At 42.8% G+C, this 18,990-nt stretch overlaps 1 protein-coding gene across 1 annotated transcript in view; it reads right to left on the minus strand.

The window, feature by feature from the left end:
- The window catches only part of TMEM128 (transmembrane protein 128), a 113,718-nt gene that overhangs the window by 30,527 nt on the left and 64,201 nt on the right, over positions 1 to 18,990 (minus strand). Inside the window, exon 3 of the mRNA XM_069202871.1 lies at positions 7,475 to 7,636. Coding sequence (XP_069058972.1) covers positions 7,475 to 7,636 — 162 coding nt within the window. The remainder of the gene's footprint in view (positions 1 to 7,474; positions 7,637 to 18,990) is intronic.

The following is an 18,990-nucleotide window of genomic DNA, read 5'->3' on the forward strand; positions in this document are numbered from 1 at the left end:
GTCACGTGCCCTGAGATGAAAAGGAGGCGTGGAATGTTGAGGAGAAGCTGGAAGCTGCAATTTGAGTTACTGGCAGATGACTGAGGAGAATTTAGGTAAGGAAAGATACAGGGAATTCTGGTAGTCTAGGCAGAAGGTTATCAGAACCTAAATCACTGTCTTTCAAGCGGGCACTGACAGAAGAGCTAAGACTTTTCTGAGTGATTTAAGCAAAGCAAATGGAGTGGCTAACCGCTTTCGAAATCTGTGTGGAAAAGAAAAGCCTACTGTCAAACAAGATTCATTGATTTTTTTTTTACTGCATAGGAGAGTGCCAGGGTTTTCCCAACCTCACCTGGCCACCAGACAGGTGGGAGAAGTGGTGCAGCAGAGAAATACCTAAGTTAATTTCCCATTCAGCTTGAGACAGCTGACATCCAAGATGCCGCTGTCTACATGCATTTATGAAACTTTACTTGTTTATCAAATCATGACTACAGATAGATACAGTAAGCTGGATATCATCTACACAGGAGTAAGTTTCCATTCCAAATGTTGGACAGGTCAGAAAGAGGAAGCATTTAGATATTTAAAAGGGTGAGGCTGGGAGAAGAGCCCTGGGGTGCCACTTGTATGAGTGGAGTCAGATCAGAGTGATACAAAGTAAGAGATATTACTGACATCTGTCTGATGGGAAGGATGCAAACCATTTGATAGTAGACTGCCATATGCGGCAATTTGACATACATGTAAGGAGTATTGAGAGTTAGACTATACCAGAGGCTGTTGAGGGGCCCATGGGGATCAGGGCAGCAGACCCCCTCAGTACAGGATGGTTCTGAGGTTATAGGAAACAGTGACCAGGGCAGTTTTGTTAGTGTATGAGGGCCAGGATCCTGATTGAGACTAACTGAGAAGTCCATTAGAATTTGGTAGTTCAACAGTTGGTCGCTGAAGAACTTCTCCATGATTTGTTCTGGATATGCAATTAGGAAACTGGATCAATAGCTGGATGATTATAGAATCAAGGGATGTTTCATGAAGATGGCAGCCACTGTAATTCTCTGTATGGAAAGGTTGATTAATTCAGTCAAGTTGCAGGCAAAACAGGTAGTAACAATTTTCAAGATACAGGGAGGGCAGGAGTCCAGCATGGAGCCAGATTTGGTAAAAGTGATCAGTGCACTGAAATCTATTATGGAGATAGGTACAAATTCAGGGAAGGACTGTTAGAAATGGGGTCTTTGGTTGGCAGTCAGGTTACCCCGTCCAAGCAAGGACCCTCACTCTAGTCAGGGTAAAAAAGAATCACCCTCAGCTAACCCCTGCTTACCCCTTGGTAGCTTGGCACAAGCAGTAGGCTTAACTTCAGAGTGCTAGGTGTAAAGTATGTGTACCAACACACACATTAACTCAATGAAAACACTACAAAATGACACAACACAGGTTTAGAAAAATAGGAAATATTTATCTAAACAAAACAAGACCAAAATGACAAAAATCCACAAGTCAAGTTATCACAAAAAATGCAAAAAGAGTCTTCATGTAATTTTAAACACAACGCTAACGCTGTTAGAGTGAGAATGTACCTTGGATGCGTCAAAAATAACTCTGCATGGGCGAGTGTGCGTCAAAAAGGGCTTGAGATGCGTCTATTTCACTCACGAGCAATACCTTGCGTCGTTTCCCCTTTAGTCGGGTCGGCATGCGTAGTTTCTTCTCTCCACAGGACAGCGATGCATCGATCCGGTCAGCACTGTCGGGATGGGCAGGCCTTGCACACGGCCAGCGGTGTTTGCGTCGGAAATACAGCCGCACGATGATCCGAAAACCATGCAGCGCGAGTTGCGATCTCACCAGCCTCCGTCAGCAATGCTGTGCGTTGTTTCTCCAGCCACGGGCATCAATCTTCAGGTCGCGTTGCAGGGGAGCATCGATTTTCAGCCATGAAGCTGGCGGCGCGTACATTTTTCAGCCGCAGATCGGAGTCGCATTGATATTTTCCCTGCACGGCGCTCTTCTCCAGGCAGAGGTTCCTCTTGATGTCCAGAAGTGATCTAAAGTCTGCGGTTTTGAGTGCCCTTCTTATACCCATTTTGGCCTTTAAAGTAGGTTTACTTCAAAGGTAAGTCTATCTTGTTTGTGAAATCCTGCCTTGCCCACGCCAGGCCCCAGACACACACAAGGGGGTTGGAGACTGCATTGTGTGAGGGCAGGCACAGCCCTTTCAGGTGTGAGTGACCACTCCTCTCCTCCCTCCTAGCACAGATGGCTTATCAAGATATGCAGGCTACACTCCAGCTCCCTTTAAATCACTGTCTAGAGAGAGGTGCAAACAGCCCAACTGTCAAACTGACCCAGACAGGGAATCCACAAACAGGCAGAGTCACAGAATGCTTTAAGCAAGACAATGCTCAATTTCTAAAAGTGGCATTTTTAAACACACAATCTTAACACCAACTTTATTAAAACATGTATTTTTAAATTGCGAGCTCAGAGACCCCAAACTCCACGTCTGTCCGTTCCCAAAGGGAATCTACTCTTTAATCATATTTAAAGGCAGCCCTCATGTTAACCTATGAGAGGGATAGGTCTTGCAACAGTGAAAACCGAATTTGGAAGTATTTCACTGTTAGGACATATAAAACACATTAGTATATGTCCTACCTTAACCTTACACTGCACCCTGCCCATGGGGCTACCTAGGGTCTACCTTGGAGGTGTCTTAAATGTAAGAAAAGGGAAGGTTTAGGCCGAGCAAGTGGATAAACTTGCCAGGTCGAATTGGCAATTTAAAACTGCACACACAGACACGGCAGTGGCAGGTCCAAGCCATGTTTACAGAGCTACTAATGTGGGTGGCACAACCAGTGCTGCAGGCCCACTAGTACCATTTGATTTGAAGGCCCTGGGCACCTCTAGAGCACCATACTAGGGACTTACCAGAAGATCAAATATGCCATTCATTGAAATACAATCAACAATACAATTTACACATAGAGCATATGCACTTTAGCACTGGTTAGCAGTGGTAAACTGCCCAGAGTTCAAAAGCCAACAAAACAGGTCAGAGAAAATAGGAGGCAGGAGACAAAAAGATTGGAGATGACCCTGCATAAGGGAAAAAGTCCATCATTCAGATAGGTGATCCAATGGTTCATCGTGATCACCTTCCAATTGGTGAACAAATGAGAGATACTCCCCCAACTAGAACATGGTGGCATGAAGTGGGGGCGTCAAAGAGGCTTAGAAGCTACAGAGCTGCAAAGAATGATAGCAACTTGATCTATTGCTGCTGCTCACACCTACATCCACATCTGCCTCAAAAAGACAAATTAACAAGTTACTTACCTTGGGTAATGCTCTGTCTGGTGGATAGTCTAACTGCAAATCTGTCACCTTGTGACTATCCACCATGCATCAGACTGGATCTAGAAACTTTGAAGCATTACTCCTGCACATAGCAGGTGGCATTGTGCGGCTATGCACCACGTTGTTCCACACCTGAAGATATGCCTGGAGCCGCATGTAAGCACCACCCAGGCACACTGACAGCAGTCGCCTCTTAAGCTGTCAGCACCCTCAGAGGGCTAGCCCATTGGCAGAATGGCATGACCTGTGTGCAGATTTTAATAGTGGTACCTTTTTAGATGGGAAAAGATTCCAGTTCACAGAACGGAGAGGTAGGAAAGTCAGTGCAGAATCTCCAGTTAGCTAGAGTATCCATCAGAAAGAATTACAGAAGGTAGGTAACTTGTTTTCTGATTACTTCTAACTGCAGATTCCTCACCTTATGAATAGATACCATAGCAGTACCTCTCAAGAAAACATGACCCTCTCAGCGGGCCTGACTGTTGAGGCAGTAGTGCTTCATGAATGTGTGTACTAGTGCCTACATGACAGCCTGACAAATGTCCTGGACAGGCAGATTGTGTGCCAGTGCAGAGGTAGCAGCTTTGGCTCTGATGGAATAAAGGTGTACACCTTCTTGGGCTGCTTACTTGCCACTATATTGCAGATCTTTAAGCACTCCATCGAGAGATGGTCTGTGTTTGCTGTTGGAAACCTGACCTTTCTGCAAGGCCACCCCAGATGTTTTTGCTTTTTTTGCTGAACTCTGTTTTGCTAGCAATTTATCCCTGCTAACTAGTGGTAAACTGCTTAGGCTCCTTCTTTTAACATGGTAAAATTAGACTACACCGGATTGGTTTATTTAATTTGCCTATAACTGCTTAGTATATCATACGCAGTCCACTAGTAGCTGTAAATTACTACCAGTGGACAGCAGCACCCATTGTGCCATCCACTGCAGTAGCACTGTGAAGCATGTCTCTTCCCCTAACACTGTAGCCTGGCAGTGCAGTATTCAAATTACAAACTTGACATGTCAAAATAACCCCTTTTGACATATCTAAATGTTCCTTTACTATTTTAATAAGTAACTCATATGTAAGCCTTATTGTCCATAAGGCAGGGTGTATGGTATTTAAAGAAGGACATGTAAATGTTTAATGTTAAACATGTCCTCACAGTGAAAAGGGCATAAAAGCTATGTTCACTGTAGCATAGTTGTATGTTCCATATGAAAGCATTAGGAATACAATAGTACGTTTAATAAAGTTTATCTTCAGCTATGAAATAGGTATAAATTTAATTTTTTGAAATATTTATTAAAACACCAATTCACTGGTGAAGTCGCATATGTAATATTTATTTTGGGAAGGGGACTTCTAGAAAGTTACCTTTTCCCTACCTAAACAGAATATGCAGTAAGGTTGTTAGGATCTTTATTAACATTAAAATGTAAAATCCTGTTTAAATGTCACATCCTGCTTGACAAGTCTGCTGGGTTTTCATATTACACTTAAAGTGCACTTCAAACACAGGCAAATGTTAGCTAACATATGGGCAGGGCCCTTCCTTTGTCCACTCCAGCCAGACATGCCCATCTTGTGGTGGATTTGGCCTTAAAAGTCCAAAGTCAGAAGGTAAAATCTTTGACCAGGGCAAATCCGGTTCATGTATCTGACCTGTGCTCCATCATGGTCAGTGTCAAATTGAGCCCAAGTCCTGCTCTATTGAAACCACTGACTATAATTGGCACTTTGCGCTACTAGCACTTAAAACTTTAAAAATTCATATCTCCAGTATCGCTTATTGGAATTTTGTCTAGTTTTCTAATTATTTCTGAAATTTTTATTGTTTTGCATTTCAAATGCATTACCGTCCCAATACTGCATAAACATTTTTCTACATTGCCTCTAAGTTAATCCTGTCTGCTTTGTGCCATTCTACCAGGGGACTGAGCTCAGATTACCTTAATGGCTCACCCTAACAAGAATTGTGGTTGTCATTACCTGGAGTGGGAACCTAACCTCCTCAACTAATACCCCAATCTCTTACACTTTCCCTTCTTTGCTCCGGAAACCCCTACAAAGAGCTGATCTTCCACCAAATGTACTTTGGTGTGATCAATATAAAAGGGCAGTGCCCTCTTAGGGTCCAAACAATACATTTTACCTTCCTCCCATAAGGGATCAGGTGGAGCAAAGAACGCTGGAAGTGTGATAGCTTCCCAGACATTAAAAGGAGTGACCACATTTGCTGCAAAGGAAGCTCAGGTCCTCAACAGCAACTTATCTGTAAAGAATGTTGGATAATGTGGACTGACAGAAAGAGCCTGCAGCTTTCTCACACACCTAGCCAATGTTATGGCGATAAGGAATACTGACTTCAGCATCAGAAAGTCTCAAACACAACTGTGCAGCAGCTCAAAAGGGTGCACATCAAAAAGGTGAGAACCATATTCACCTCCTACTGAGTTCTCACAAAAGGTTTGGGCTGAAATAAATGTTGCAAACCTTTAAAATACTCATCACATCAGGCAAGAGCTAATCCAGCAACTTCAGAAAATGCCAAAAGAGACTAATATTAACCCTTAACAGTGTCCAAAACAAGTTCCTGCTGGGCCATGGATGGAACAAACAATAAACCTTTCGCCAAATTCACCTGGAATGGGTCAATTTCTCAGATGACACACCAATCCACAAATTTGTCTCAATGACTGGCGTACACCGATTTTGTGTAAGGGCGCCTTGCTGCTAAAATGAAATCAAAGACAACACGAGGAAGGTTAAAAAAGATCAACTGCCTCCACTCAATCTCCAAGCATGGAAATGTAAACTGCACCGGCCTGGGTGCAGTACCCTGCCCTGCTGCTGCAAAAGAAGATTTTCCCCAAGTGGCGGCTTAATCGGAGAACATATGCTCATGCCCAGGAGTTCTGGGTACCACATTCTCTTAGCTCAATCTTGTGCCACTATGAAGGACCTGATCATTCCTGAGTTTCTTCAGACCTCAGGGCAGGAGAGGCAGTGTCGGGCAGGCATACAGGAGTCCCAATCATCACTCCAGATGGAAGGCATCTGAGTAAGAGCTGCCTTGGAAAGTCCAACGCACAAAAGTACTGACACTCCACGCTTTCTGCAGTGGTGCAAAGATTGAGCCAGGGTTCTCTCCATTGCTGGAAGACACTGAGCTACCGCAGGATGCACCTGCCATTCGTAATCTGGTAAGCTCTGGCAGCTGAGTTTATCTGCCCCGACGTTTGAAGATCCCACCAGAGTAACCCCTTTGCTGTCCAGCCACTTTTAAAAGAGCAGAGCCTCCTGACACAGGGCCCAAGACACCACTCTTCCCTGCTTGTTGCAGTGCCACATGGAAGTGGTGTTGTCTGTCAGCACCTGCGCCAGCCCTCCTCCGATAGTGGGCAGGCTGCTGGGTAGCACTGAAGGTAGGCCTTTAAAGCTAAGCAAATCACCATCAATTCCAGAAAACTGATGTGGAGTCAAATTTTGTCCGAGACCATAGCCTCTTATAGTCACCTCTCTTGGATAGCCTCACCAACCCAGCAGTTATACAGCTGTAACAAAGTGTCAGCTCTGGATGGCTAAAGAGAGGGGTCTGTCACTGACCCAATTGCAGTTCAGGATCTACCTCTGCAGGTTTTTTACAGTCTGCTCTGAAATCTGTATGTAGTCCAAAATAATCCCCTGATGCTTTGCTCACTGGGATTTGAGGTCCTACTGCAGAATTCATAAATTAATGAAGACATAGGTATGCAATTTAAGCTTTTGAAGTCTGCCCGCCTCATTTTGTAACACAAATATCCCAAGAGAGCTTAAATGAAGAACACATTTGTCTATCTTTCACTTTTACGATTCTGGACGAATCTGCAAGTAACTTAAGAGCTGCTTTATGCAGGTTCCAAATTTCTTGAGTATTTGCCAGGCAGAGCAAAAATAATTAGAAAAGCAAGAAATGTCTTTTCAGAGGAATGTGCGTCTTAATCATAACGACAGAGTCGCTACAGTAGACTCGCCAATATGGACATATACACAAGCATAAAAATACAAGAAAAAATACACCCACGCTGAAAAGAAACAGTGGTCCTATAAAAACATTTGCAGTTGATTAATGTACTTAATTTACTTACCAAATAGACGCTACTAAGAAAGTAGTAATTGCAATGGGCACTAATGCTGGGTACTTGGCATCATAGTCAGCGATTCCACAGCGCCACTCTAAGTAAATGATGCAATAAAGGGCAACGGCCAAACTTGCAACAAGAAATAAACTGCCAATGATAAGTGATACGCTGCAAAGAGAGAAATGAAAACAGGTATTTCTTAAGGAGTACGTTCTTTGCTGCAAACAAATGTTATTATGACACAAACATCTCTGTTCTCGGGTAAAGATTTAAAGCAAGTTTTTGTTTTTATATATCAGACTTTAGTCCCTGCAGTCTCTGTGAAGGAAATGCCTTTCATCAAAGTCATTTTCTTTTATTAATCAGTTAGGGAGAAACAGCTTCGTGCAAGCAGAGGCGGCTGGGGAGTCACACCACACGTCATTCTAAGTAGGAAATCTATGCTGTAAGACTGTACCATCCATAGAGCAATACAAAAATAAGTATTGCGTCGTGGATAAACAAATAACCAACGGATGCAGAGCAACACGCATTTACATAATTATCCCAGAATCCTATCCTACTAATATTGACAGTATTAGTAACCATCAAAATGGTTGATTTTAGTGTTCCAGCAGAAGACGTTAGCAGGTTCGCTGCTCAATGTAATGCGTAACACCATCCACCTTGAAATTACATGTTAAGTACCTTCTCCTATTATAATGGCCCAAAAGATGCAAAGAGAAAATCACTTTTTCCTGAAAATCTCAGTTCTATCTTGTTAGCCAGACTTTCATCACGTCCGCAGGGTACAAGGTGTGATGTCCTTTTTTAAGGACAGATAATCAGCAAAACAATGGTCATTTTAACCTCTTAGCTGCTGGGCCGTTTCCCCCGCCAGTGCTGAGCCCTTTCTTGGCTATTAGGGGTAGTTCGGGCTTACGCTTTAATAACTTTTTGTCCACATAAGCTATCCACGCCAAATTTGCGTCCTTTTTTCCCAACATCCTAGGGATTCTAATGGTACCCAGAGTTTGTGGTTTCCCCTGGAGGAGACCAAGAAATTAGCCAAAATACAGTGAACATTTTTTTTTTTTTTTAAATGGGAAAAAAGGGTTGCTGAAGAAGGCTTGTGGTTTTTTCCCTGAAAATGGCATCAACAAAGGGTTGCTAAAATCACCATCTTCCCACCTTTCAGGAACGGGCAGACTTGAATCAGAAAACCACATTTTCCAACACAAATTTGGCATTTTACTGGGACATACCCCATTTTTACTATTTTTGGTGCTTTCAGCCTCCTTCCAGTTAGTGACAGGAATGGGTGTGAAACCAATGCTGGATCCCGGGAAGCTAAACATTTCTGAAAAGTAGACACATTTCTGAATTCAGCAAGGGGTCATTTGTGTAGATCCTACAAGGTTTTCCTACAGAAAATAACAGCTGAAATAAAAAAATATTGAACTTGAGCTGAAACTAACAGCCATTTTTCTTTATGTTTTACTCTGGAACTTTTTCCTGCGATGTCAGATTTTTTAAAGCAATATACCGTTACGTCTGCTGGACTCTTCTGGTTGCGGGGATATATAGGGCTTGTAGGTTCATCAAGAACCCTAGGTACCCAGAGCCAATAAATGAGCTGCACCCTGCAGTTGGTTTTCATTCTATACTGGGTATACAGCAATTCATTTGCTGAAATATGAAGAGTGAAAAATAGGTATCAAGAAAACCTTTGCATTTCCAAAATGGGCTCAAGATAAGGTTTTGAGGAGCAGTGGTTATTTGCACATCTCTGAATTCCGGGGTGCCCATACTAGCATGTGAATTGCAGGGCATTTCTCAAATAGACGTCTTTTTTACACACTCTCTTATATTTGGAAGGAAAAAATGTAGAGAAAGATAAGGGGCAATAACACTTGTTTTGCTATTCTATGTTCCCCCAAGTCTCCCGATAAAAATGATACCTCACTTGTGTGGGTAGGCCTAGCGCCCGAACAGGAAATGCCCCAAAACACAACGTGAACACATCCCATTTTTTGACAGAAAACAGCTGTTTTTTGCAAAGTGCCTACCTGTAGATTTTGGCCTCTAGCTCAGCTGGCACCTAGGGAAACCTACCAAACCTGTGCATTTTTGAAAACTAGAGACCTAGGGGAATCCAAGATGGGGTGACTTGTGGGGCTCTGACCAGGTTCTGTTACCCAGAATCCTTTGCAAACCTCAAAATGTGGCTAAAAAAACACGTTTTCCTCACATTTCGGAGACAGAAAGTTCTGGAATCTGAGAGGAGCCACAAATTTCCTTCCACCCAGCGTTCCCCCAAGTCTCCCGATAAAAATGGTACCTCACTTGTGTGGGTAGGCCTAGCGCCCGCGACAGGAAATGCCCCAAAACACAATGTGGACACATCCCATTTTTTGACAGAAAACAGAGCTTCACAATACGATTTGGGTGGTGGAATTTGGGGCTGAACTAAATTGGGGAGCTCCCAAGAGAGCACTCTCTCTCTGCTTGCCGCCGCATTCACCTGCTCTCTGGGTTGGGCTCACCCACTATTACCCAGTTGCACAGACTGCTTACGAAGGGACAGCAGGACTGTCCTCATCACCTCCCTCATAATTTACTGGAAGAGGAGTTATCGAATGGGAATCCTCCGACTGAAAAATCACTTCCAGAGTCTGCGCCATTGTCCTATCCCTCAGATGCTGTCTCAGTATCTGATGTCTCAGTCTGTGATCCTATGTCAGAGCTGTCCTCTATAACCCGAGTGATGGCAGCAGTCATCCATCAAGATGCCATCTCTGCTTTTGGCTAAACTGTTGCTCTAAAACACTAGCCTACGTAGACAGTCACAAAATCGATGGTGTGTGTGAGATACGTGCAACAGTAGAGGCCACCTTACCTGCGCTTCTTCCCTCAATCAGCACGCTCTTTCAAGACACTCAAAAAACACCTTGTCACATACCATTCGTCACAGTCTTTAGCACCTCCTGCACCCAGTCCAACAATCATTATTGGTGCTCCCACTCCGTCCTCCTCGGATTCCCTCATTACCACCCAGCAAAAGTGCCCTTCATCTCTCCATAGCCACCCTCCACCCCGCACATACATTTCATTTGTATTATAGCGCAGGTAATGGCTGACTTTACTAATGTACTCATAAAATACAGATTTGCTCTTTGCAGTAGGCATATAAACCTTCTGCACTTCTTTATGGCACTAAAACTGCCACTAGACAAGTCTGACCCTTTTGTGGCAGAAACATAATCACAATACTTACTTGACTTTTTTATTGCTGCCTAAAAGCTACAGTTGTAAAGCGTATATATATATCACTTTTATATGTGGGTCTGGATTTCCTGGGGGCCGATCACATCCCCCAGGGAAACCACACACATATTGACAAAAGTGATATATATATATATATCTATCTATATATATATATATCTACATGGATATATCTATAGATATATATATATAAATATACATATCTATAGATCTATCTATAGATATATCCATGTAGATAGATATATCTACATAGATATATCTCTATATATATATAGATCTACATTTTTTTTAGTTGTTGTATGGTTTCCTTGGGGGCCAAAATGGCCCCCAGGGAAAACCTACAACAACTAAAAAAAAAATTTGCCCCCACGGTCAACCCCCTGTCCATTTATTTTTTATTTTTTATAAAAATTTAAAAAAAGAAATTGCCCATGGGGCACCCACCTTTAAAAAAAAAAAAAAATGCCCCCTATGGCCCATTTTCCAAGTGAAATCCCTGGTGTCTAGTAGTGTTTCCTGGCCCCCGATTGTAGCTGTGCTGCGATCGGGGGCCAGGAAACACTTTCAGAAGGCCTTGTAAGAAAGGGGAAACTCTATGGATCCACTATGTGGATTTTCTCATTGGAGCAGGAAGTGGCCGCTTAGCGGGACGCGCGCCGTGTTTTGGTTTCAAGGAGGAGGAGGGGCAGGAGCCCTTTAAAGCCCCGTCGCGCTCCCGCTTCGCGGGACGCGCGCGGGCCCGTCCTTCGCCCGTCATCGTCAGGAAGAGGCAGGGTAGGGCCCCCCCGACATCCCTCTAAAGACTGTAGGATTAGGTGGCACATAGGCGCGTGTTGCCTGGAGGTACTGTTTTGGTGTTTGTTTTCTTGTTTCTTCATGCCACCTCGTGATTGGATCCAACCCTCAGTTTAAGTAACGCAAAATTAAAACACTAGCACTTAGTTATTGCAACCAGGTCAGCTTGAATTTCTATATACTGCTGCAGCGCTTATATTTCTTCTCTTTTTCCCCTTCTTCCTTGTGTGACAATCAACCAGAGGACATTTTAACAACCTATCAGGATGGGGAAGAGGAAAGCCAGTGGTAATTCCACTGAGCAGGGAGGGGCAAACAAAGTTCCTCGACACGCTGCCGAAAACTGTACTCTGACTCAAATTGACGAACTTATTGAGGAAGTGGAAAGCCTGTTAGCTACAAAGCCTTCAAAATCCCACAAGAAAGGTGTGACTGCTACTACTAATGATATAAAATCTTTCTTTGCCCCTGTGAGCAGAGAATCACAGTTACCTACATTACAGGGATCTAATTTAGAACCTATTAGGTTAGGAAATTCAAACAACCTAATAGAGAGCCTAAAACAGAGCCAGCCTAGCCACCAGGGTGGTGTGTTCCCACTTATAAATTGCAATAACCGTTTTTCTCCACACGCCCTATTGACGCCACCTGAATTAGAGAGGAGTAGGCAAAGGGAGATAGAGGAGCCACTAACTTCTTCAGTCAGACAGAGGGAGGAACCCGCTGAGTCACAGTTAGTACAGATAAGAGCTGAAATTCTGAGCCTTAGAGAGTACCTCACATCCTTTAGCCATATGATATATAAGAAATTGGATGGCATATCTGCTGTAATTGGGGACATAAGGAAATTATCATCTAAATCTGATCCTAACTCCCTGGCCAAGCAAACCCAATTAGCTGGAACATCTATGACAGGAATGTGTAGGGGTAAAAGGACTGAAGTGGTAAAGCAGAACTTTCATGGGGTCAAAGGTGTATCTCCGGTTGTGGGCGCCTCTAACAAATGTGATACAATGTGTAACAGAGGACCCAACTGTGAGGTGCATAGAAATGAACATTTAGACAAAAGGTCCATAGGCCCTTTGAGAAATATCTCCCCAAGTCAGGTCAGACATAGTGATTATGACATATACATGATAAATGTACCCAAGCTAAGCAATGGTCAAAAGGAGCAAGGAGATTCTCTCACAAACAAAGTAATCCATTGGATAAGGGGAACGAAGAAGTGCAGCTCTATTATAAGGGACGACATAGTCACCGATCAGAGATATACAAGAGCAGGTTCAACAACAGACCTTATAGGGCTTAAACTGAGCAGTCAGAGCCTAGTAAAGGGTCTTTTGGCACTTGATTTAAGAGTGAGACCTGGTACCTCATCACAAGTGTCACTTGCCCAAAAAATCCCCCAATCATTGGCAAATCTGTTTTTCCAAGAGACATATAATACCCCAATGGCCCTGCATACATGTACTCCTAGAAGGGACCAAAAGAGTAGCCCAACCTCAGCTATAGATTGACGTGAAGCCCCCATGGTGAAGGCTGGGAGAGACGGTATACCTAATTTAGACCCTTTTATGCCAAGTAACCAGATATTATACACCGGGGGATTGGAGCCAGAAGCACATCGTAGTGATCTACTAGAGGAGTTGGACTATGGAGTAATGCCTTGTCTAAATGAGATCAGAGAGAACCCGTTAGATATGGGGGATGGTCTTGACCCTCCGATTAGGTTTCTATCTTGGAATGTGGCAGGGCTGCTTCAGAAATCAGCTAACCCTGACTGGTGCAGTTTTATAGATCAACACCATATTATCTTACTACAGGAGACATGGGTATCATCAGCGATTAACAGAGAAGGTTACTGGACCTTCCAGAAGACCGCGCTTCCTTCACCATCTGGAGGGCGTCAGGGGGTTTGATAATCTGGTTAAAACACGGTCTGTTTCCAAAGGTGAAGGAGCTAACAACTCCTATAAGGGATCTATTAGCCGTTGAGGTGGAACTTAGCACTGCCAGGGGGCCCGTTAGCATAGTAATTGTAAACATATATGTTAGACCTGGCACTCAAAGGACTCAGACTGCACTGATGAGTACGCTAACAGAATTCCTTAACTGTCTACCGGGAGGGCAGGGCTTAATCGCTGCAGGAGATTTTAATATGCAACTGAATTCCAGAGATGTTAATCAGCAAAAAGAAATTCAGTTTGCAGAGCCATGGGATAGATCTGGGCCGGTTCGAGCCATGACTAAGAAAGAAGGGGGAGCATTAAATCTACTAGAAGATCTAATAACAACAAAGGGGTTAAGAATAGTAAACGGGAACACCAGGTCAGACACCCCGGCCTCGCCCACATATAGGAGAGGTCCATACGCTAGCCATCTTGATTACGTTTTAGAAGACGACGTTCTCTGGAAATCTCTTATTGACATGGTTGTTCTCCCTCGAAATGATAGTGACCATCAAGCCCTGAGTACTGTCTTTTCTACAATTTCATTTAGTTGTAAAACACTGGCAACATGGGCCAAGGGCAATGTTCTCGCTATGACGAACGATTACAAAAATGTAAAGTGGGAATGGGTGGAAGATGATGTAAACTTCCAGCTATCTATTTATAGAATAGTTGCAACAATGCTCTTCCTATTGATGCATACAAATATTATATCGGTGGATTTGATCAGCTTGCATAGTATTTTGACCAATCGGCTAAAACCACACTTCCAGGTAGTAAGGAGGCGGACAGCGATTGGGACTAGAACAGGCAGGGAGCTACCGAGAGATAAGAGAATCCAGGGTTGCGTACAAAGTTGCACTCAGAAACGCAAAAAAAGAGTGGGAAACCATATATTGGAATGGGCTGGTAGATGCACTGTATGAGAAGGATTTTAAACTATTTTGGAAATTAGTGGCAGACAAAGGCAGCTCTCAAGATGGGGAGATTTATCCCGTAATCCAGCCAGAAACCTGGGTGACACATTTTGATAAGGTATATAGAAAACCTCAAATTAATAGTACTACTATCCCTCTATTTAAATCTAATGAACTTGTTGCTAATACATTACCTGCTGGGAGAGCTATACCACCCAAGTTTGCTCTGTTTTTTTTTTCCTTAAAAGAAACAACTTTGGCTCTCCAATCAGTACGTAAAGGTAAGGCCCCTGGGTTGAATGGCATCCCAGGTGATTTATATCTGTCCCGACCGACAACTTGTTCTCTGTATTTAAATGCGCTCAGCAATGAGATACTGGGGGGGGGAGGACTTCCCCCCACGTGGCAAGAAGCAATCATAGTCCCTATTTACAAGAAAGGGCCAAGGGAAGAACCTACTAACTATAGGCCAATCAGCCTACTTGATGTCATCAAAAAATATTTAGCAAGCAGGTATTGAATAGACTACAGGCATGGATAGAGGATTCTCATATTCTTTCTGACTTCCAGGCAGGATTCAGGAAAGGAATGAGTACAATAGATCAGGTATTCAGGTTTAACCTCCTTTGTTGGAAATATCTGTCCCTGAATAAGAGCCATTTGTTATGTAGCTTTTATTGATTTAAAAGCTGCCTTTCACATGGTTCCACGCGACCTATTGTGGAATGTTTTGGAGAGTTATCAACTTGATGGTGAACTACTAAGACTGATTAGGTATCTTCACGAGGGGACGTACGCCCAAGTACGATGGTCCCAAAGTGGCGATTTAACAGAAGCTATACCTGTCAACAGGGGGGTTAGGCAGGGGTGTATTCTGGCCCCAACATTGTTTAATCTCTACATTAATGGTGCGGCGGACCAACTGTTACACTGCAACCATGATGCCCCAAAGCTTGCTGGAGCCTCTGTCCCCATTTTAATGTTTGCTGACGATATCCTATTAATCTCGAGAACACCTATGGGCTTGCAAAATGAACTGGATGCTTTTTATAACTTTTGTTTTAATAGAGGACTTGAAATAAATCCAACAGAATCAAAGTTTATGGCTTTTAACCCGCACAAACTGTTCAGGGGGAAAATTACCATAGCAGGCCAACCAGTGGAGAGAGTCAGCCAATTCGATTACCTGGGGATTAGACTAAGCAATGACCAAAAATGGTCGGCACAGATTGGGAAGAGTCTGACAGTTTTAAGGCAGAGGTCTTCAGTGATAGGGAGGAAAATTGCTAATATTTCGCAAGGGGAGATATCACCTGCTATTACTGTCTATAAAGCAGTGGCAGTCGCAGCTTCAGCCTATGGTGCTGAGCTTTGGGGACACACTAATTCCAGGTGTTTGACTACGGTAGAAAACCGTTTCCTACAAAACTTTCTGCGACTGCCGATGAGTACCCCACTCACTCTGCTTAGATTCGACCTAGCCTTAAACGAGATCCACAACGAACTTGCACTAAGATCACTTAAGTATTGGGTGCGTCTTTGGACTTCTGAGTATCTGTCCACCCTCCATATAGTATTAAAGGAGTTTCTTGTAGGTGAATGTGTATTAAAGAACCCTTGGCTTAGACACATCAGAGATATGTGTAAACTCCTTAAAATGGAGGAGATGTGGAGTGCTCCTCATAACCTGACCAAGGAAGTAAAAGAGCGTGTTAATAGGTGCTATTGGGAGAAAATCATGGTGCAAATTTGGGCGAAAAATCAAGGCAGTCGGACGCTACAGTTTCTGGATCATAAATGTAGCCCCAAATTTGAGGCCTATATGGACAACGTAAATCCTCCCTATACCAAAACACTTTTTATTAAGTTCAGGTTAGGGACCCTCCCGCTTAAGACATTTACTGCACAATGGAGAGTGGAGGATTGTAATTTAATATTTTGTCATTATTGGCAAAAGACAACAGAGTCACTCGCGCACTTTATGTTTTTTTGCCCTAGATATTTGGCGCCGAGGAAGAAGTGGATTGCCCCGTTATGCAGGTTAATGGGGATAAGCGAATGGAATACAGCTTTACGTCTCTTGACAGCTGATACAAATGACAAAATAGTTTTTTCAGTTGCGAGATATTTGCAAAGTGCATGGGCTATAAGAACCAGAGAATTGCTATAATTGTGTGTTTTAACATATTGGTTTTAGATTTCATCTATTTAACATAACAAGTTGTCAACTGACTGGAGTTAAGATATAATAGCCCATCACATCATATAACTAATACCTTAGGATATTAAGATTTTAAGAACAATGTCTGTCTTGCACTGGTTTTATAAAAAGTGATTTTATAATTTATTCAGGGTTTTAATGTTTAATGTGGTATTTCTTGCTGATTCCCATTTATAACTGATATGCTGCTCAATTATGATATGATGTTTTATTGTTTACTTTTATGGCTTCCAGCCGAAATAAAGTATAATTTGATTTTGATTTAATCAGATGGCAAAGAATGGGATGATACTGCCAACACTCACAATCAACCGACTTCTGTGCATAACATGTAGAACCTAAGGCAGTTCAATGGGTATGTGCCTTCAGGTCCAGTCATACAGAATAACATGCAAGTTTTCCAATAGAGTTTTAAGTTCAACAAAAACTTTCAGTGATGAACCACAGTTGTCCACAAGTTGCAGGCATATTGAGAGTTTTCACAGGGCTAAGTTCAGCACAACGACAGAACGTGAGGGGAGAGGCGGATTGTATGCTTGCTACAGTCCCAGAGGCAGACCAGAATGGCCCTTTTTTAAAAAGAAGTGGTGGATGGACATGTAGTATCATTTTTGATTGATACAGGTGCTACTCGCTGCAAGGTTAGGTGAATGGAGGTTCCCTCTTGGTCGTCTAGAATGCAAAAAAAAAACACTCTCAAGATAATGTAATTTATGCATTGTGATGATATGTTATTGTTTAACCTTTTGCATTGCAGAATTCAATCCAAAAGTTTCATTCTTAAGGTGCTTATAAATACTGTACATTTGCAATGTATTGCTGCAGGCATTCAGAGTGAGTCAGGGTGTGGTCCTCTTTCCAGGGCCTTCTAGAAGCTTTCCCTGCAGCATGCCTGGGTGTGGTTGTGGGCTGGGCCAAAACTCTATAAAAGGGAGTCATCCCAGCTCCACGTGCTCACTATCCAGAGGTCCCGGTGCAGAGCAGCAGCAACTTCCTGAGCTCCTGTTCCGGTGGCCTACCTTGACCTTCCTGGCCTCTGTGTTTTATTCTTCAGTGGTGATTCTTAGTCAGGGCGGTAAGACGGAGGTTGGGATGGGCTCCCGACCCCGTATTCGATGACGCTCTAATTCTGGGGCCTAATTTCTGATGTTAATAACTTTTGCTCATGTGCGTGTAATTGTGCATTTTGAATTTTCATGGCATTTGTGTGCACGCATTCGAATCGGCAAGACGCGCAATTCTATCCTTGAGATTAATTCATGTTATTCATTGCGCGCTACCATTCCTTGACAGTCTCATGGTAGCATTCGAATCGGCAACTCGCGCAATTCTTTCCTGGCGTGTAATTCTTGATATTCACTGTACGTTACCATTTTCTTGGCAGTTTCATAGTGACATCCGAATCGGCAACTTGCGCGATTCTACCCTTGTGTGAAATTTCTTGGTATTCTTTGTACGCTACCATTTCTTGGCAGTTTAATGGTGGCATTCGAATCGGCAAGACGTGCAATTCTTTCCTTGAGTGCTTTTCATGTTATTCATTGTGCGCTACCATTTCTTGGCAGTTTCATGGTGGCATTCGAATCAGCAACACGCGCGATTCCTTCCTAGTGTGTGATTCTTGATATTCATTGTACGCTACCATTTCCGAGGCATTTTAATGGTGGCATTCGAATCGGCAAGGCGCGCGACTCTTTTCTTGAGTGCTTTTCATGTTATTCATTGTGCGCTACCATTTCTTGGCATTTTCATGGTGGTCTTCGAATCGGCAAGATGCACGATTCTTTCTTTGTGGTTAATTCATAATATTAATTGCGCACTACCATTTCTTGGCAGTGTCACGGTGTTGTTCAAATCAGCAAGACATGCGATTCTTTTCCTTGTGTATAAATAATGAAACTTACTGTGCGCTACCATTCTGAGACATTTCCTTGGTAGCATTTCAAGTTGACAAGTTGCGTGATTATTTCCTTGAATCTACATTGTGTGATTTCATAGTGCACAATCTTTAATGGTGTTTAGTACACATATAAAAACCTGCAATGTGCGCAATTTACTTTTCCCAATGTTTTTGAGAAGAACACAACAAGATCAGAGTTCTAGATGTAATGCTGTGTGTTCCTGATATGTATTCTTAAATGGAGATTCATATGATTGTTTAGAAATTGCTCAGAGTGTTTTCATGATTCTCATGCTAAAGAAAGTACTTGAATCTGAAAGTTCTATTTAACTTTTCTTGTTTCCTCCTCAGGTATTCGGTCATCTAAGGTCTAGTCAACTTTAGAACTATTCTAGGATTGTTCATGTTTTCAGAAAAGACAAAGCTTAGAGTTGTAGCATGGTACTGATTTCATGAGATGTAATTTTGATGTTGTG

Source organism: Pleurodeles waltl, chromosome 1_2 (genome assembly GCF_031143425.1).
Source record: "Pleurodeles waltl isolate 20211129_DDA chromosome 1_2, aPleWal1.hap1.20221129, whole genome shotgun sequence".
NCBI lineage: Eukaryota > Metazoa > Chordata > Amphibia > Caudata > Salamandridae > Pleurodeles > Pleurodeles waltl.